At 30.7% G+C, this 21,148-nt stretch overlaps 2 protein-coding genes across 5 annotated transcripts in view; one reads left to right on the plus strand and one right to left on the minus strand.

Moving 5' to 3' along the window:
* Window positions 1-21,148, plus strand: part of LOC134706589 (rac GTPase-activating protein 1-like) — a 124,033-nt gene that overhangs the window by 77,899 nt on the left and 24,986 nt on the right. For 2 of the 4 annotated variants that reach the window (XM_063565653.1, XM_063565657.1), the window contains exons 1-2: window positions 15,043-15,061; window positions 20,228-20,315. In XM_063565653.1, the coding sequence (XP_063421723.1) occupies window positions 15,059-15,061; window positions 20,228-20,315 (91 nt within the window). In that variant the 5' untranslated portion in view covers window positions 15,043-15,058. Of the gene's footprint in view, window positions 1-14,818; window positions 14,960-15,042; window positions 15,062-20,227; window positions 20,316-21,148 lie in introns of those variants that run through there. The other 2 variants (XM_063565654.1, XM_063565656.1) reach the window with 2 other exon arrangements.
* On the minus strand, window positions 3,960-14,774 carry LOC134706590 (actin-related protein 2/3 complex subunit 2-like). Its single transcript, XM_063565658.1, has 11 exons — window positions 14,590-14,774; window positions 11,098-11,132; window positions 10,202-10,260; window positions 9,678-9,731; window positions 8,938-8,983; window positions 8,321-8,507; window positions 7,685-7,778; window positions 6,545-6,671; window positions 5,872-5,972; window positions 5,370-5,467; window positions 3,960-4,666 (listed from the first exon to the last, which is right to left on the minus strand). The coding sequence occupies exons 1-11, from the start codon at window positions 14,661-14,663 to the stop codon at window positions 4,642-4,644; spliced, it is 900 nt and encodes a 299-aa protein (XP_063421728.1). The 5' UTR covers window positions 14,664-14,774; the 3' UTR covers window positions 3,960-4,641.

The following is a 21,148-nucleotide window of genomic DNA, read 5'->3' on the forward strand; positions in this document are numbered from 1 at the left end:
GAGCAAATCTGACATGGGGTAATATTGTTTATCAGGTCAAGATCTATCTGCCCTGAAATTTTCAGATGAATCAGACAACCTGTTGTTGGGTTGCTGCCCCTGAATTGGTAATTTTAAGGAAATTTTGCTGTTTTTGGTTATTATCTTGAATATTATTATAGATAGAGATAAACTGTAAACAGGAATAATGTTCAGCAAAGTAAGATTTACAAATAAGTCAACATGACGGAAATGGTCAGTTGACCCCTTTAGGAGTAATTGCCCTTTATAGTCAATTTTTAATCATTTTTCGTAAATCTAAGTAATCTTTTACAAAAATCTTCTCCTCTGAAACTACTGGGCCAAATACTTCCAAACTTTAACTGAATGTTCCTTAGGGTATCTAGTTTGTAAATTGTATCCGAAGTTATGATCTATCAACAAACATGGTCGCCATTGCTAAAAATAGAACATAGGGGTCAAATGCAGTTTTTGGCTTATAACTCAAAAACCAAAGCAGTTAGAGCAAATCTGACATTGGGTAATATTGTTTATCAGGTTAAGATCTATCTGCCCTGAAATTTTCAGATGAATCAGACAACCTGTTGTTGGGTTGCTGCCCCTGAATTGATAATTTTAATGAAATTTTGCTGTTTTTGTTTATTATCTTGAATATAATTATAGATAGAAATAAACTGTAAACATCAATAATGTTCAGCAAAGTAAGATCTTCAATTAAGTCAATTTGACCAAAATTGTCAATTGACCCCTTAAGGAGTTAATTATTGCCCTTTAAAGACTTTTTTCACAATTTGTTCATCATGTTGACTTACTTTAAAAAATCTTCTCCTTTGTAACTGCTGTATCAATTTCAGCCAAACTTAGGCTAAATGAGTTTCAGAGTATCTAGTATAAATTTTATATTTTATTTCCTTGTATGTCAAGAAACATAGCTCCTATGGCTAAAATAGAACATAGGAGAAAATGATTATTTTTTTTGGCTTTTGAAGAAAATAGGACGATCCAAAAAACATTTAAATAAATTGAAAAGCCAAAATAATCATTGATGAGAGATTTAACCAAAAGAATTAAGGTGAGCGATTCAGGCTCTTGAGAGCCTCTTGTTTAATTACATTTCTAGAAAGAAAGCAATAGGAAAAAAATGTTGTGCCTATGATTGATTGATTGTTGGTGTTTTAACACCACTTTGAAGTGCTACTTTTGAGCTCTTTGGTGGTGAAATTTAAGTTCACTTTGATAGGCATTTAGAGATGGCAGTCCAAATATACATTTATTAAACCAACTAGAAAATGTGCACCAAATAAAACAAAAGTTCACACACTGAAATGTCTCGCCTGCTTTACTTATGATTAGAATTATGCTGAAAGTCTAATATGAAGGTTTTACTACAATTAATATTATCAATGATTCCTGAAAATGAGGTCAAGTAAAACATTCAAGGCTCACACCTTACAATCATGCCATATACACAAAATATATATCGTGGTCAGATTGCTTCAAGTATATGCTAACCTGAAAAAAACAAAAACATGGCATTAACCAATGTCCTGAAAAAAGATCTTCCTTATGTTATACCTGCCAAGATATTTAGTTTGACCTATTGGTGAAACTTTGGTTTAAGTCACAGATTTTTAGGCAGATAATGAAAGAAACCATTTAAAACATAAATGCTGAGACTGTTTCATAGTGATCTTGCTCTTTCACCCAAAGTATCAAGTTTGTACCACCTTAATTATCAGACACATACTCCTGCCCAACTGCTAAATGGCTAACAAAAAGGATCAATTTACAAGGATTGTGTGGAGTTGGATCTAACATGCAGAAAAAACCATCAATACAGGTGTTGGATTAATTAGCCTATTGATATTTTTTTAACAATCAGCTTTATATCCATATGTCTTGTCACAATATGTTTTTACTCTCTAATGTAAAAAAAATAGGCTTTGTCATGTACAAGGAAGAAAACTTTTATATTGTAAGTCATGGTCAGAAGTTTGGCCATTCCCTTGGCATATGTACAAAAATGTTCTGTTTAAACTTGAAACCCCTTTGGAGTTAATTGATTAACTTGGCTATTTTTTTCAACCCTATAGTGCACATAAAAGATAATCCTACATTGATGATCTTTTAAAAAAAACATAATATTAACAATGGACGAACTTTGACACGCTGTGAATTATACTTGTATAAAAAGGGCACATTGACAGACATGGTGGGAAAAATACATTGTGTTATTAATTTGTGTACCCATTGATATTTAAATGTTAAACATTGTAACACAATTGTATATAAAACTGGAATGTCCCTTCCATTAGTAGTGTGTCAATTTTTATGCAGTTTATAAGTTTTGTTAAAATGGAATACCCCTGATTAATTGCATCATAATTTATTAATTTTGGTATATAAAGCAAGCCAATCTTTGATGGATTCCATCATTATCCTCTAGTAGTAATGTTGATTACTGCAACTATAAAGCCTTGGGTTTAGGTAACCTAGACACAAAAAAATGCAAAAATCCAATTTTGTATCTTTATGAATTTAAGTACCGTACCAGTACTTAAGTATGATTTTCAATGAGACCGCTATCCACAAGAAACCAACATATATAGATGTTTGCAACTATCATTATCATAGGCTACCATGCAGCCTTCAACAATGAGTAAAATTTATACTGCATAGCAAGGTATTAAAGGCAGACGAATTGAGCTAAAGTCGTGCCAGTCTTGATATATTATCGTTAATATATTGAATTTGGATAGGCTTCAAAAAAAAATTAAAGATCAGTAAATACACTAGAGTGCATGCACAGATATGTTTCACCGGCTTTACTTATCATTATTGAATTTATGTTGAAAGTCTTAACAAAGTTTTTACTTCAAGTACCCCATAAACTTACATTTTCAATGATCCATGTAAATTTGGTTATAGTATTCCCATCAGATAGTCATGTTCACCTTTCAATTATAGCATACACCAAATTCAGTATGCCTATGCTTATTTCTTGAAGCATCTGAGAAATGGTCCCTGATTGTGAAAACTAAACACCAATGAACCATAAACATGAGTTCAAGGTTAGAATACCCTTGTGAGTTACACCTGTACACCTTTCAATCATTCATTCACCAAATATAGTATCACTAATGCTAATAGTATCTGCAAAATAGACCAGACTACAAAAACTTATCCAATGAACCATGAAATTGGGATCAAGGTTAGATGAAACCTGCCAGACAGCAATTAACACCTTGCAATCATATAAACATACACCAAATATAGTTGATCTATTCCTTATATTATCTTAGAAACAAGAGTTACATTTTCAAATTTCAAAATTACAGTGGATTCGTTTATTTTTTCGTGTAACAGATAAAGTTTTCTTTGAAATTTATTTTTTGTGGTTTTGCAAAAGTCTGCATAGAAGCCTAAATGAGGCTGACTGGTTATTTATTTCCAAGGAAAAATGACACAATTACAAAAGCAAAAGTTTTAGTTCAAATTCTATTGGGGGTTTCAGAGGATTTTTAAAAAAGTTTATGCCAACAACCTACACCAAGGCAAGGCAATAGTTCACATTCCCTTTAGGTCATTGTATGCCAAAAAGTACTTGGACCAGATGGGCTAGCCTTGAACCTCTTGAGGTGTATGCATAAACATATATGTAAAGTTGGAGCACACTTCGGGAATAATACAAATTTGCCAGAGCAAAAAAGAAATCCTTTTAATGTTGTGCTGGATTTAAGATGAAAAAATATAGATATTAGTGTATTGGTGAATACTGTTGCCTTGGATATCCAATGGAGGAGAAACTTTATACCAAAGAGTTGTTAAAAGTAAAGAAGAATTTAATTTTGGTAGTGAGAGTGTGTGATCAGTGCTTTAAATTGTAGTATATTTTTCTGATAACTTTATACTCAAGTTGTTTAATTCTTCTGAAGGTGTACAAAAGAACATACAGTATAAATTATTAATAATTTTATTTATAAATATTTATACAGCCAAGTGTACATGGCATTTGTTCTGGCATTATAATGTTGAAATATATCTTTTCAACATTAGCATATAAAAATGAACAGTTCATCATCAAATATGACTGTAAAAAAAATACTAAATTATAATCCCATTATCTTTCATCTATATACAACTGGTATAGAAAATAATCGGAAAAGTATTACATTATTATAACTTGGGTCACCGCCCATAATTGCAGGCATAACTTATGTATTATGAGACAGCATACAAAAAATAGTATCTAAATATTTACTCATTATTAACCACATTTACTTTTCATTTTAAGTATGTGTTTGAATATATAAAATCAAAAAACAGATGAAAAATTCAGAACAAATCGTATCAGAAAATATTGATTGTGTACTTTGAAAGGGAGATAAAAATGGTTAAAATTGAAATCCATAATGTTAATGACTGTTTAATTTGCAAAATATCTTTTTGTTAGATGCCTAAATGTTATCAGCAGTTTTTAATATTAAATGCATTCTATACATTAGCATACAATTTAAAAATAAAACATTGGTCCAGCCAATTGTTCCTATCCCACAACTTCTTCATACTGCTAGACGACTGAGAGATGTAAAGCCACTTCTGTAATTTTGCACCAAAATATCAAGTCACATATACTATTTATCAATTCATCTTGAAAGTCTTGCCACTGAAATAAAACAAACATTATTTTTTAAATATGAGTTGGTTGAATTTTATTTCAAAATTTCCAGTCATTAAATATCACAATCACATTCTCCTTTTCCAAGAATTTGACCTACTGAATAAAAATTATCACTAGGTTTTTACTGACATAGGTAATATTTAGTATTTAGTATCTTCCAAAGAACCTGAGATTACTCCTGGTTTTGACGTGGTTTGTATTACTCAAGTCTTTAGTTTTCTATGTTGTACTGTGGATTCATTTATTTTTTGTGGGTATCAATTTTCATGGATTGCTGAAGACTTGCATATTCATGGATTTTGATTTCGTGGTTTTGCCAATATCTGTATATAAAGCCTATTGAAAATATGATATCCTTTGAACATTTGAATTCATGGTTCACCTGTACCAATGAAACCAACGAATATTGGTATCCAACGAATAATAATGAAACCACAGTATTTTGTGTACTGTTGTATGTCTTTTGGTTTTTATTTCACGTGTTGTCATGGCTTGTCAGTTTGTTTTTGACTTATGAGTTTGAATGTCCAGCCTCTTTGGTATCTTCAAGATATATATTCATGTCAAATCTATTTTGCCATTATTTGCTTCTATGTTTTACTAATAAATTCTAACTCCAAACAACTATTTATGTTGCATTGCCAATTTTTTACATATTGAATGTTATTTATTCACAGTTTATACTCACGTGATTGTTTTCTTTTCTTTCTGTTGATCTGGTCGTGCTCTGTTCAGTACTTTTAGAAAATCTGAACACTTTGCTCTCATCCTCGAATGGATATATGCCTAAAAAAATATAAACAATCATTTGTTTAAGCAGAATTTCTTATTGTAGTTTCTATAATATTTCATTAAAAAAAATGCATCAGACCTTTTCAAAGAATAACAAAATACAAAAAGAAATCTATTTAAGTACAAATTTTGTTGAACAACTGTAATATATCTAATGTTTGTCATTATGAATGCTGACTAAACATACTGTATGTCAGCCACAAGCAAAAGTATGTTTTTACCAGATTACATACAACACTCTAAACTTAATGTAAGTACATGTATTTGTAATTGTATAGAGACATAAGGTCCAAATTAATAAGTTTAAAAGAAGCACCAGGTTTCATTGTTAAAGGATAAACACTTTTCTAAGTTCCATGATTTACAAACTGTCTATTAATTGGGGGAAAATAATTTACCTTAGAGCACTTTATATGATAATGTAAATAATCTCGGAGTGTGTGGATTAAGTTGATCGTATTATCACGTACAGCTGCACCAGTGTGACGAGGAAACAAAACTGAAATTACAAATCATTCATATATCAATACAACTGATATTTTGTAAGATATTGATTTCTAACCAATGATTTACAATTAAATATCTTTTAAGTCTTGTTGGGTTGCTGTCTCATTGATGCTTGACATATATATTTTTTTAATATATGTAAAGTATATTAATTCAATAAACATAACTGTAATAACTTTTAGAATTATGTGCACATTGTTAACTTAAGCAGTTCAAAGCTGAATATTCTTTTGAAACAATTTTTTACAAGTTTATTCATGTAAAGGTCTTTATTAAAATGCTGAAAAATCAGTCATGCATAAAATTAAATACTATCATTTAAAACTGCAAGTCAATAAAACTAACCTTTTACAAATATTAAACATTTATCAAATGTAATATTTTTTTAAACCTTTTTTTAGACAAGTTTAAATATCTTCTTTAATCAAACTTAAATGAATGGGGGGAAGAAAATGATAAATAAAACTTTTTCAAAAATGCTTAAGAAATTTTGATTTCAGAGGCACATAAATTTATATGCGTCTCTTTCCACTAAAAGCTATTCCATGTGATATGAAAACCTACCAAAAGTAATATATCCTACATTATCCCCACCACGAGCGTCTGTTCCTTTTAATTCCATTGGAGGTTCTTTGTGACTAAACAAAACTTGTGGTGCTTGTTGATAATTTCTTCTTCCTTCTTTAAATTCCTTAAAAAATAACAACATATTCTTATCTATATGCCACACAAAATAGTTTTCTTAAAAGAGTGCACCAGGTATCTCAAACCACAACACTATCAACATAAGTGCATATTTAATTTGGTTAGAGTATCTCAACTGCATAGGATGCAAGTATGTGCTTGATTACTTGTAAAAGAGCACTTTTAGTACTAGGAAAGGCACCTGTTCTGTGTGCATTCACATGATCCCAGTACATTGTACAAACAATATTTTGTGTAATAATAGTTCCAGATTTCAATATTGATATGATAATATTCATAACAACAATGTGTCCAAAGTACACTGATGCTCCAATCACACTATCATTTTCTATGTTCAGTGACCGTAAAATTGGGGTCAAAACTCTAATTTAGCATTAAAATTAGAAAGATCATATCAAAAGGAACATGCGTAATAAGTTTCAAGTTGAAAGAACTTCAACTTCATCAAAAACTACCTAGACCAAAAACCTTTGACCTTTAACCTGAAGGGAACAGACGGACGAAAGAAAAAACAAACTAACGTACCAAAAAACAAAATTGTCCATAAATGGGGCAAAAAAATTATTGTCAGACAGAATCATTTTTGTAGTTTGACATATTTAAGTGTATTTTAAAAAAAAAAATTGGAAGCAAGAAGTGAAAGCAACCTAGCAAATTCCTTCAACTTCAGTTGATTTGGGATATAAACAGTTGCAACTATTGTCAAACTCAACACTATTAAAACTGATTGACTGCCACTATTCTTTTCAATAATTTTTTTTTGTATATTGTAGTTTTTCTTATTTTTTTTTTTTACTACAAACACTTTCATTCATAAGTTTTTGTAATGACCTGTTTTCAGATCAAACTCACTGCTCTTTTTTTTGAGGATTTCTTGTGTATAGGTAAACGACGAAATAAAGAGTCCTATGTAATACAAATTTTTTGATTGACTTGTATACAGACTTTGCAAAACAAAATACAATAATACCTATTTAAAATAAATAATATATTTCATACCTGCATAAATAATTTTCCTATAACAATATCGTCATCATCTTTAAACACTGTACTGAATATAACTGTCACTCTGTCTTTTTGTGCCTCAACATACCTATAATTTCATATTGAAAGTTAATAAGACTCTTGTGCCTTAACATACCTATAATTTCATATTCATAGCAAAGTTAATAAGACTCTTGTGCCTCAACATACCTATAATTTCAAATGTAAAGTTAATTAGACCGCTGTGTCTCTTCATGCATATAATTTCATATTCAAAATTAATTAGACTAAAATAACATTCATGATTGCAGCAAAATGTTGAAGAATGAAGTGTCTGACATGCAAAAATATAAATAAGCAAATAAGAAAAAAACTCATTTTCTGATAGGCCAGTATTATCAAATGATCTATAATTAGCAAATATATAAATGTGTTATTCTAAACAAGAATGTGTGCATAGTGCTCCACTCCCACAATCATTTTCTATGTTTAATGGACGGTGAAATTTGGGACATTAGCACCCAAGAACATTCTGTATTTTTATGTAACATTGGGCATCTAGTTGGATGAATTTAAGCAATTAGTTACTTTCACATGTCCAGGGAGATAGGAGAACTCTTAATGCTAAACCCTGTGGTATAGAAAACTTACATAGTTTCATCATCTCTGTACTGTATGACTGCTCTTTTGGTACCAGTTACTCCCTTTTCCTGAAACTCAAAATATTTCTCAAACACTGATGCAAAACAATGCCTTTTCAGTAAAGCTGCTTTCTTAACAATTTCTTCAAAGTCATCAGGAATGGTCTCTAAATTGTACAGAAGCGACACACTGTAACCTAAAAATATACAAGATTTATATGTATATGAAAATACATGTACAACACATTTTACGTTAAGATACAGGAAAAGTCATTTAAAATAAATGCAATGCATTTTTAAAATCATATATATACCAGCATTAAATATCCATTTTCATCAAAAATCAGTAACCAATTTGAAATCAGAAATAGAAATGCATGCAAGCAATTCTGTATGGGAAAAATCTGACTATTCACAAAATTTAACCATTAAGAGTAGGTAAATTATCATATGTGCTGCACTCTCTCACCAAAATAGGTTCCCATTTCAGGTAGTGGTTGGTATTTTACTATATCAATAAAAAGAAAACAGTAAAAAATTAATAAAGAATACCATCTTTCGGATAAATATTAAAAGAGAAGATCATCTTTCTAATAAATTTATTATAAGAATTTGTGTAATAGTTACCATCTTCTGTTGTAGTCATAAAGTCACCATATTCTCTTTTGATTAACTGAAATAAGAGAGGCATTCATAACAATACAAGTTAATTCGTGTCTATCATATTTGTTTTGCGTTAACTGTTTTGTTATAAATTAGACTGTAAGTTTTCTCAATTGAATTGTTTCACTTTTTTCATTTCAGGGACTTTTATAGCCAATCACACAGTATGGGTATTTCTTGATGTTCAGATGCATATAATTGCATTCATCCATTTCATTTGAACATTGGCAATCATACCACATCTCCTTATTTTTATATGTATCATCATACCACAATGAATCAGTGATAGTAACTGGTTGTACATACATTTTTATTTTGTTACAGCAGTTATAAATTTGTGATTAATGTATCTTTCATTTTCCAACCTTACAAAACAAATACTGTGTATTAAACGAGAAATCCCAATAAAGCCAGATCTATCTTTAATCAAAAGAATAATAAGTTAAAAAATATCCACTATTTTGTCTTACTTCAATCATATTATGGATATAATCATATTATTTGTAAGTTGAGCAAACAAAGTCTAACAAAAAATAATAAAAACAGTTTTCAATATCAGTACATTTCAATAAATAGCTTTTCTCATTTCTGAGAAAAAGATTATCAATGGGTTTATATCAGAAGATAAGCTACAAGAGTGGCACTAATTAAAGCTGCCACTTTATTATTCATACAAGTTAAACACAAAATTAATTAATACTTACATCCTCAGCACCATGCTCTTCTAAGTCTTTGTAAAATTTCAGTGAAATACTGACCTAAAATATAAACAGGTATACTTATTGCTCACTTTAAAATATATTCATTGCAAGTTAGTAATTTGGGTCATATTAATATATACAATAAGACAAGCAATGATGATTTTGGTTATACTTATAATAATTGGGGTTCAAATGATAAAATTTCTAAAACAGATGTCAGAACTGTAACATTTATCTATATCTCATTAACTTAATATGAAAATATCATGGTTAAACATTGATTTAATCAACAAGCTTGTGAGAACTGAAGGGGAAAAACTGCTAAATTAATTTGCAATTATGCGTTTTTTAAATTAAAACATGATTTTTTTTTAAATTGAGTTGGAGTTATTTTCCTTGGTTCATGATCTGTAGTTAACCAAATCCATGATGTAAGTTAAGGACACACAACCTTTCTCTCAAGTAATTAAATGGTTTCTTATGACACAAAAGGCTTAAAACCAATAAATAAGCACACATATACTTACTATTATTTTGGTTTTGTCATTTTCGGGGTTTGATATATGGAATAAAACTCCATCGAAATCTGTAAAACAAAATTGAAATAAAATATTAATACAAAAAATGTAAAAAAAACACTATTCCAGTGATTACACTGCAATACAAATGTTATCTTGCATCTGAAGTGATTTTAATGATTTTTTTGGAAACAGATCGTTTGAATATCATAAGAAACAACTATATTAAGTTTAGAAATTTTGATAAGTCTTTCTCAAGTTATGGTGCGACATGTTTACGCTGGACAGACAGACGGATGGACAGATGGACACTGGACATTTGTATACCATAATATGTCTCCGTCAAAAAGTTTACTGGTGTATAAAAAAAACAAAGATGGCACAAATGCAATAATAATTCATGAAAATAAACTACATGTATCAGATGCTGACAGCTGTGTTTATTTTATTTAACAGCCTAAATAAGTTTATGTCATGGGTAATTTTGTTAACATCAATGCATAAGTGTGATAAGAGCAGAGCAATATTTTTGCTATATTCTATTTCTTTGCTATATATGATATACATGAGTACCTTTATATAACTTGTAATCACATAAGCAACAAGACGGGTGCCGCATGTGGGGCAGGATCTGCTTACCCTTCCGGAGCACCTGAGATCACCCCTAGTTTTTGGTGGGGTTCGTGTTGTTTATTCTTTAGTTTTCTATGTTGTGTCATGTGTACTATTGTTTTCTGTTTGTCTTTTTCATTTTTAGCCATGGCGTTGTCAGTTTGTTTTAGATTTACGAGTTTGACTGTCCCTTTGGTATCTTTCGTCCCTCTTTTAAAAATATTTAAAAATGTAAAATATTATATGATTTCACAAATTTCACAAGAGATCAAATTGAAATGTAAATAACTTACCTGCAACAGTGACATCAATGGATTCTGGTTTGTTTCTAAAATTAAAATAAATAAATAATAATAAAATTATACTAAGACGATGCCCTAAAGGAGGCTTGAATTAAGTGCAAATACATTAAAGAGTGATTTACAGTATCAAATTGCAATATATATACTATGCCACAAAACAAAATTACTTTTAGGTAGTTAGGCTACTGAAGTCTGTTTTAAAAACTGTAGTTTTAATCTGTATTTCCCAGTAAGTTCATGTTAGAAAACTGAAGAGTGATTTAAATATTCTTTCACATAAACATGATAAACATAGGGCTTAATCTCAACAGACTGCAGAATATCAAAAGCAAATATGTTAAAAGGAAACTATAATAGAATCAACACATCAGATGTATAAATTTTAGATGACATGTTAGTGTCCATACTTCTCATACATTTTTTTTGTACTTAGGTTTGGACTAATTGTTTAACGTCTATACAGTGCACACAAACCATTATATTAATGGAGCACTTTTTAAAAGTCAACGGTAAATCTTGTTAAAGTCTTAATCATACTTGCAGAAATTTCTATCTCAAAGTCCAGACAGAAAAAAAACTTCAGCATTGTGAAAGGAAGGGGTCACAGAATTTTTGGTAAAATAGCCTTTCAAGACGTCAAAACTATTTAGACTAATGAGTAATGTAAGGGGAAATAATCAACAATATTTCCTAGTCCTTATCAAAACAATTTTTTGTCTAATCAGTTATTATTAAGAATTATACAAAATAGTGTGGGCAAAACTACCTGCGATCAAACTGCCCAGGTTGTGAAGCGGAAACTTCTTAAAAATCATGAAATGGTCAGATGATGTTTTCGTACATCATACGAATTCTTATAATATGCATTTTTTAATGAAATTGTGATGTTACAATGCATTCTCAATAGTGCAAAAACATTCTATAAGGGGGTCTCATTGGGGGATTCCGATCCAGGATCCCGCTTACTGTTTTGTCAGATTCCCATATACCGCGAATCCATGACAAGTCGCCCAACTGGCAAATCACCCCACACCTAATCACCCCACTTTTTCACCAACTCGCCCCACTTTAAAAAAAAACGCACCAACCTGGATTACCAAATGGCCCCACTTTTTAAAAAATCGCCCCACTTGTGAAATGTGTTAAATCCCGTTAATAATACTCCTGAAAACTCGCCCCACTGAATGGAAAACCATAAAATCTAGATTAACATATTATTAACCAGGATGAATTTAATAAAGCCAACTCGCCCCACTCATGGAAAAAGATGTTATCCCGTTGTATATAACTTAAATTCCGTGAATATTACTCCTGCCAACTCACCCCACTTATGGAAAACGATAATATCTAGATTAATATATTATTAACCAGAATGAATGTAGTAATGCCAACTCGCCCCACTTATGGAAAAAGATGTTATCCCGTTGTAAGTAATCAATCTGGTAATTGCTATGATAACAAATTGCTGTTAATTGAAATCCGTTATTTATTATGATATATTGCATTATGATACAATTAACAGGTTTGTTTTCAATTGTTATGCAAATAACTAATCTAAAATAATACAGTTATTCTTCAACAAATTATTTTTAGAATTATAATCTCAGTATATAAATAATAGTAATTAAATAAATTTTCGGTTTGTTTGTATTCTGTGTAGATTAGTTATCATTTAAGTGGGGCGAGTTTTAATTTTTAATTTTATATTAATTTAAATATTACCGTTTTCCATTAAGTGGGGCGAGTTGGCAAGAGTAATATTAAACATGATTTAACCAATTTCACATGTGGGGTGATTCTTTAAAAAGTGGGGCGAGTTGGTGATCCAGGTTGGGGCTTATTTTTTTTAAAGTGGGGCGAGTTGGTGAAAAATTTGTAAGGGTTCCGCGGAACCCAGTGTCTCGCCTACTTTTGCTGAAATTCACAGGCTCAACAAAATGAGGAAAAAAATCAATAAAAATATTCCTCTTGATACTATCTTTTGATTTTAAGAAGCTTCTGTCCAAGTTTAGTAAAAATCCAGGATAGTTTATGAATCTAATAAATGTTTAAAAACTTTAACTGCAGACTGTACATGTAATGTTAACTGGAAGAAAACTTAGTCCATTTATAAGTAAAATACAGATACACAGGTACAAAATATTATCAAAATTTCCTTCTAAATACTAGCTTATGATCTTAAACAAGCTTCTGTCTAAGTTTGGTACAAATTAAAAGTAGCAAAAGAAAGTAATTTTTTTTTAAAATTTAACCACAGAGTGAACATGTTATTTCCTGGCAGAAAATCTAAGTCCATTTAAAAGTAAAATACAAAAAAAATGGATTTACTTTTTTACAAAATTTCCTTATGCATATTATCTTTTGATCATAAACTAGCTTCTGTCTAAGTTTGGTACAAACCCAGGATAGTTTAAGAAAGTTATTAAAATTTTAAAAACTTGAACCACAGATTGAATGTAATGTTTCCCCGCAGAAAAACTAAGTCCATTTATAAGTAAAATACGGATAAAATGGAATTTTATTTTTACAAAATTAACATTTGGATACTATCTTATGATCATAAACAAGCTTCTGTCCACGTTTGGAAGTAATCCAGTATAGTTTAAGAAAGTTATTAAAATTTCAAAAACTTTAACCACAGAGTGAATATTTGTGGACGCCGCCGACGACGACGCCGGAATGTAGGATCGCTTAGTCTCGCTTTTTCGACAAAAGTCGAAGGCTCGACAAAAAGTGGGGTGATTAGGTGTAGGGCGACTTGCCAGTGGGGCGACTTGTCCTGCTTCCTATACCGCTTATATAATTTCAATTAAGTACATGAGTGAACATTACATATGTGAAGAAACTACAAAAGAGAAAACATACACAAGTGTTTACAGTGTCATTTGGGACACTTACTAAAGACTAAAGACTTACACTATGTACGTAAGCAATTCTCATTTTTTTGTCATTTCCCGTTTTCACAGCACAATAATTTGACTTTCACATGTCACGCTTACAAAAAATCGGCAATCCTGTGTCATGCTTAAGACCCCAATAGATGTATTTACACTTGTATGCAAATTTGTCCGCCATTACTTAACATCACACAGGTTCCCATAAACTTTGACTTCATAATTCAAAACATATGACGTCACAACCAAAAAGTGATTGTTGCTTCACGTCAAAAGGTTATTCGGAGGTGATGTAAGGTCATTCGGAGGCAAAATACAGCTAAATACCAAAAGTGTAAATACGTTTATGAGACCCACCTATAACATTTATTTTATTTTTAATTGAGGAATACAAGTCATTCTAGGATTTTGTTAATATTGTCAATTTTGTAGATCTAGCATTGTATATATGTTTTGCTGTAAGTGCAATGACAACTTATTGCATTAGACTGATACTGTGATACATCGAAGGAACACGGAAGCATCTATACCGGGTTATTTGTAACGCCCCAAAACTATATCCCTATACAAATCTTAATGAATCTATTACCCTTCTTTTGCGTTTTTAAATCTTAAATTCAGTGTTTCTTCGACAATTCTGTTATGGAATTCAAGCAAAATCATTTTAGCAGTGAGTTTTTCCTCTGAAAGAAGGGTGGGTTATTCCTTATTCCGGAACTGTTGTTGATTTCCAACTTTGCCTTTGTAACACTTCTTTTCATTGGCTAATTTTTGTACTGGTTACCAAAGACTTGTAAAATTATTGCCTTTGCTCTATATGTGAATCAAATAATTACCTTACCAGATGGCAGTTTTAATAAAGGTAATTTAATTGGATAATCTTATTCCGATTTGAAAACAGCCGGGAAGACGGAAGTTGCCTTTAAGGCTTTATTTGGAACTTTTGAATGACATAAGCTGTAAGTTATAGTTGAGTATACCAAACACAATAGCCTGAATAGGTATTAAACAGTAGGAGAATGTAATTGAAAAATTTCATGGGTCAAACGTAGAAATCCATGGTAAAAAACGCCCACAGTGGCCACAATTAATAAGACAATAAGTTACACAAATCATTGTGTACTGACTCATTCTTAAATGAAACGCAAAGTTTTAACACTTAAACATAATTACATATATCCTTAACTGTCTCCAATTCCGTATTTACCTCTACACAGGAAATAGGTGAACAACAAAAACATTTTATAAATGTAAATAGAATACACCTTATCGCTATTAGCCTACTCGGCCAGTTGACCCGGCCGCTTGACCTTTTTACGCATATAACTATCACTTTTCCATTGTGGCGTCAGATATTTTGTTTGATGACATCAAAACTTTACGGGAACCTGTGTGATATCCAGTAATGGCGGACAAATAGCGATAAGCCTAAGGTGTGTAGCGAAGCAAGACATCTCGGCACATTACAAACTCGGGACATGTCAACTCGGCATACTGCAAACTCGGCACATTACAAACTCGGCATATTACAAACTCGGTACATTCATAATAAAAATGTATCAGATTTATTATTGTGCCAATAAAGACTTATATTCAATTAATTTGAAATTAGTACTTAGTAAAATATATGAACAATTTATACATGGCTCAGCAAAAACTGTATCTTTTATGGTTTTCTCATATATACATAATATACAGAAAATATAGCTCATACAAATACGTAAGACAAAAATAAAATACAGGATTTAAACTATAATCAAGAGAAGACAATTTATGAAATAGACAAAAACGTCTTTTAAAAATAGTTTTGAAAATAGAAAATCATTGTTTAAAATTGAGCAAGTGACAATTTATTTAAAAAAGAGAGGTGTAGGTATAAAAGAGGTCAAAGAGAAAGAAACAAAAAAAAAGAATATGTAAACATTGTGATATAAATTACCCTCTTTTTCTTAAAATGTAAAACTAATAAATCTGTACGTAATGAGTTTAAAAAAGATATAGATAATATATGTTCAGAATACTTTGAATTGTCTGAAAATGATAGATTACAATCACTTCTATCTTCATTTGATAGTATAGAGCTTACTGTACCTTCATTAAAAAAGTTGCACTATTATTGGAGAGGAGACAAAAACCTGCACGAATAATACTGTTATATACAACTTTAGGTATAAAAGAGGTCAAAGAGATTTTAGGTATAAAAGAGGTCAACACGATTTTATAACAACATTTTCGTTTAATAACACTTTATATCAGTACCGTTGTGCAAATCTTTAGACTGATACAACTTTATATATATATATATATATTATAAACACTGTTTAATTTGATATGATTTCTGCATATATATTGTTTGTGTATATATTTGTATTGTATAGTTTATATATGCCTCCAAACCCCCAGGGGAATAAATAAATATTTGTGTTTGTATTTAATATTTTTACGGTGAAATTCAGTTTTTTTTTTCTTTAAAAATTTTGATAAACATTAAAAATGGCATCCCCGTTTTGCATCGTATCTAATAAACTGTAAATAATTATGTTACATTGTCAAGTGACGTTTTTTATCATTGTTTCCTCAATTTAAATTATGTATTTTATTGATGGTATAATGACGATTTTATGATTATCTCCAACTAACTGCAATACAAAAAATAGGATGGCTACCTTCAATATTTATCCTTTTAATTAGAGAAGTTTCAGGAAATAGGTGATGATTATATATTGACAGTATAATAATCACATAATAATTAATGACAGCCTGATAACATTTTTATGATATCCCGTTAGTAAGCAGCTTGAGTTTATGCTGCTGAACTCCATGTGACAAATACCATGTCAAGTACCGCCTCGTTAACTTTTCATTTAGTGTCTGTATGGTATTTATAGAAATCGTGTGGTTTTTTTTGTGAGAGAGAGAGAGAGAGAGAGAGAGAGAGAGAAAAATATCGTGTACATAATCTGTTTATATGTAATTACTCAATTGAAAATACTTCATTGATAATAAACGTTCTTGTCAGTTGATTGTGCTGCTTTTTATCAATCATTTAAAAAAGGACTACACATAGTTTTAATACATGTTACTCCAATTAAAATACGCTGATGACACAATAAAAATAAGAGATGCATGATATATTTAAACGAAATCATTCGAATATGGAAAACTCCTCAAATCTCAAACACTTTTAAATCTTTCCATTTGCACCATAATTTCTTTACAACATAGAAAACTAAAGAATAAGCAACACGAACCCCACCAAAAACTAGGGGTGATCTCAGGTGCTCCGGATGTTTTTACCCTTCTGGTAACTGAATGTTTTCATTAATGTGTGCATTAGTTTTAAGACATTCGATCTAGATAAGCGAAAAACGAGAGCAACACTTTTGCCTAGGTAACTGCATCACCTTAAATATACATAGCATATATCAATGACCAGGAAAAAATGAATGTAGGACAGAAAGTCAAAGAACACAAAAAGTCACAGGACAAAAAGTTACAATTAATTTGGAGACATTTGTTTGAATATATAGTTAACAGAAAGATCTTGCAATGTATTCTTTTTATTACAAAACACATTTTTTTTTATATCAAGTGTTTTCTTATTTATGTCACAGAACTAACTTGTGACTTTTTGTCCTATAGTTTGTTCCATTTCTCACCTATTTAAAAAAAATGTTATCTTTTTCTCATCGTAATTATTATATAAAATTTCTTTTTATGAACCATTTCCATAAATATATTCATTGGTGTGCCGAGTTTGTATAGGTGATGTGCCGAGTTTGTATAGGCCGAGTTTGTACTATGCCGAGTTTAACATGTCCCGAGTTTGAAGTGTGCCGAGATGTCCTGTATTCGTGTGTAGCAACTGCTATTGATAAAAGGAAACAAACATATATTTATTTTGGATTTTGAAAAAGTATTTGACACCGTACCGCATGAGCTTTTAAAAAGTAAACTTCACAAAACTGGCGTATCAAAAAACATCTTGAATTGGCTTGACGCTTTTCTATCTACAAGATCTCAGTGTGTGATAGTAAATAAATGGAGTTGAATCCGAAACATCATCAGTCCTATCAGGAGTACCTCAAGGAACGGTTCTTGGTCCAATCCTATTTCTGGTCCATATCAACGACATAGCAGATAACTTAACATCAGAAATTAAACTGTTTGCAGACGACTGTGTATGCTACAGAGAAATTAATACTGAAGATGACTGTGCTGAACTACAGAAGGATATAGATACCCTTGGTAACTGGGAGACAGATTGGGGAATGAGATTTCAACCAGTTAAATGCAACATGATGACATTGAGTCGCAAGAAGAAAACAACATCATTTGAATACACCTTGAAAAATACGGAACTCCAATTTTTAACATCACGTCGGAATGATCTACACTGGGGTAAGCACATAGAGGAGATATGCAATAAATCTTACAGGACATAAGGTTTACTAAAAAGAAATCTATCGGCATGTCCACTTCAAATGTTAAACTCCAGGCCTATAAAGGACTGATACGACCTGTCCTAGAATATGCAAGCACTGCCTGGAACCCACATCAACTATATCTCCAAGACCAACTCGAAAATGTACAGAAAAGAGCGTCTAGGTTTATAACATCAAACTACACTGATAACCGAACCAGGAAGTACAACAGCGAATTTAGATCAGCTTCAATTACCCTCACTAAAAGACCGTTGTACTCAAAACAGATTAATTCTTTTCTGCAAGAATATACACGGTCAAGCAAACTTACCATCAGACCAACTGAAAAAACCATCCCGTACAACCAAGAACATGCACAGTCAACATTTTCTCCGACTTCAAACAAAGACAGACACGTTAAAATAAAGCTTTATTCCAAATACAATGTACCATTAAAGACTGGAACCTACTACCACCGGATATCTTCACCAAAATTCAGACAGCAGAAGAACCAGCTAAAACCTTTAGTGAAATTGTAAGGGGGGCCCAACTTAAGTAAATTTTGTAAAAATAAAATTCCATTTTTTCCGTATTTTACTTATAAATGAAACATTACATTCACTCTGTGGTTAAAGTTTTTAGAATTTTAATAACTTTCTTAAACTACCCTGGGTTTGTACCAAACTTGGACAGAAGCTTGTTTATGATCATAAGATAGTATCCAGAAGTAAATTTTGTAAATAAATAAATTCATTTTTTCCATATTTTACTTTTAAATGGACTTAGTTTTTCTGCGGGGAACCATTACATTCACTCTGTGGTTAAAGTTTTTAGAATTTTAATAACTTTTTTAAACTATCCTGGGTTTGTACCAAACTTGGACAGAAGCTTATTTATGATCATAATATTGTATCCAGAAGTAAAATTTGTAAAAAGATTACTCCGTTTTTTCTGTAATTTACTTTTAAATGTACTTAGATTTTCTTACAATCATAAAATAGTAACAAGAGGAATATTTTTATTGATTTTTTTCCTCATTGTTGTTGAGCCTGCAATTTACTGCAATAATAGGCGAGACACTGGGTTCCGAGGAATTTTTTAGCTTATTAATTCAAAATATTTCACGAAATATCCAAAAGAAATGATAAATTAAGATATGTTTCCATTTGAGGTGGACAAATATGTATTTTGTTTCCAAAATAATACCCCAAAATTACCAAAATATGTCGCTTCTAAATAGTATAAAATATTAAACACAGTAAATTTTATGGACCCGAATATCTTGATAATGTAAATTGAACATTTTCAGAAATTGGACCATCAAATTTTAAAAATTACTCATACATGTCATAAACTTGTCTGTAAAAAGTACAAAATTTGAAATTAGAATGACCTATTTGCCTTTTCAGAATCTAATACTTTCTGTGGTAATATTTTCAAAAGCGTACACCAATATGTTATGATTGGTTTAAAACGTCTAAACAATGCCAATGGTACATTTTAATTGAACCACTGATGTAATGTTAATTTCATTTAGATGTACAAATAATGAAATTACCCATAGTCTGTTTAATTCTAAAAAGTTGAATGAGTAGCTGATTTTTCCTTAGCTAATTGGATAAAGAATACTCTGGCAGATATTTAACTGAATTGTCCAAACGAAATAGAGCTATACTAAACTATCATTTGCCCTTACCCTAACAATAGCCTGAACTTAAATCCAGTTCTAGAAGACTTAAACATACCCTTACCATATTATTTGTTTTTTGTGTGTTGTTGTTTACATTTTTTTTTATATTCCAGGTGACAATGGATACAAAGTTAACTTTCCTGGCAGCTTTTGATGACTTAATGAGGAATGCCAAGGTTCTTCAAGTTGGAATTGAGCCAGGTATTATCATATGTAATATCCTTATATGGGGTAGTTTTTTTATACAGCTGACAACAAGAGTATGTTTGAACTTTGAATTACATTTCTAAAAGGCTTAAGCTAAAGCAAAACACTTGATAAACAATGAGAAACATTTGTAATAAAGCATGACTTTTTTATGTTCTTCAGTAAATGTTTGATTTTTGAAGTATAAAATGCATCTTAATATTGATTTGGTAAATAATAAGAGTATATATATTATATATGGAAAAAGCACTGTGTACAATGAAAAGAACAATACCAAACATTGATTGTAGCTCTAAAATCAGTTGACAACAGATTTGTAATCTACATCTCAATTTCAAGTTTTCTTGAACGGCCAGTTTTAGACTTAGTGTTCAATAACAAATTAAACATGGCAGAATGTAAACAAACTACTTCACATAATAGAGATTTTTCTCATTTCTTGCTTGTGGGACTCTAAATGTTGTATATTTTGCCCCCTTTCTGGCAGGTCCAATTTTGGAGAATAAAATTTGTTCCCTTTGTCTTACCCTATTTCACTGAAAATAAGAAGATATTACTCTACATGCTCTATACGGGTGAAAGATAGACCAGAATCTGTTAATAATTGCATAATTTTCTGTAATATTGATTTCCTTCTCCGACAGTGGTAATCTAACTTGACCATTTTTACAAATTTATCAACAGTTCATAGATAAATATGATATTTAATGTTTAACACACTACAAGATAATCATTTAAGGAATAAGGTACTGTGGGGCAATGCAATCGCTGTGGGGACAACAAAACTAGTATGAAGGCTTCATATTGGCCTGAGGAGAACACTGATC

Source organism: Mytilus trossulus, chromosome 2 (genome assembly GCF_036588685.1).
Source record: "Mytilus trossulus isolate FHL-02 chromosome 2, PNRI_Mtr1.1.1.hap1, whole genome shotgun sequence".
Lineage (NCBI taxonomy): Eukaryota > Metazoa > Mollusca > Bivalvia > Mytilida > Mytilidae > Mytilus > Mytilus trossulus.

What these genes read in the sequence shown, in the direction of transcription:
- LOC134706590 (XM_063565658.1), bottom strand. Translation starts at nt 14,663, where the DNA reads ATGATTTTGCTTGAATTCCATAACAGAATTGTCGAAGAAACACTGAAT. An exon ending in CATTGATGTCACTGTTGCAG is followed by an intron (nt 10,261 to 11,097) that starts GTAAGTTATTTA and finishes TTTGTTTTACAG; the next exon opens with ATTTCGATGGAGTTTTATTC. An exon ending in TATGACTACAACAGAAGATG is followed by an intron (nt 8,508 to 8,937) that starts GTAACTATTACA and finishes GTATATTTTTAG; the next exon opens with GTTACAGTGTGTCGCTTCTG.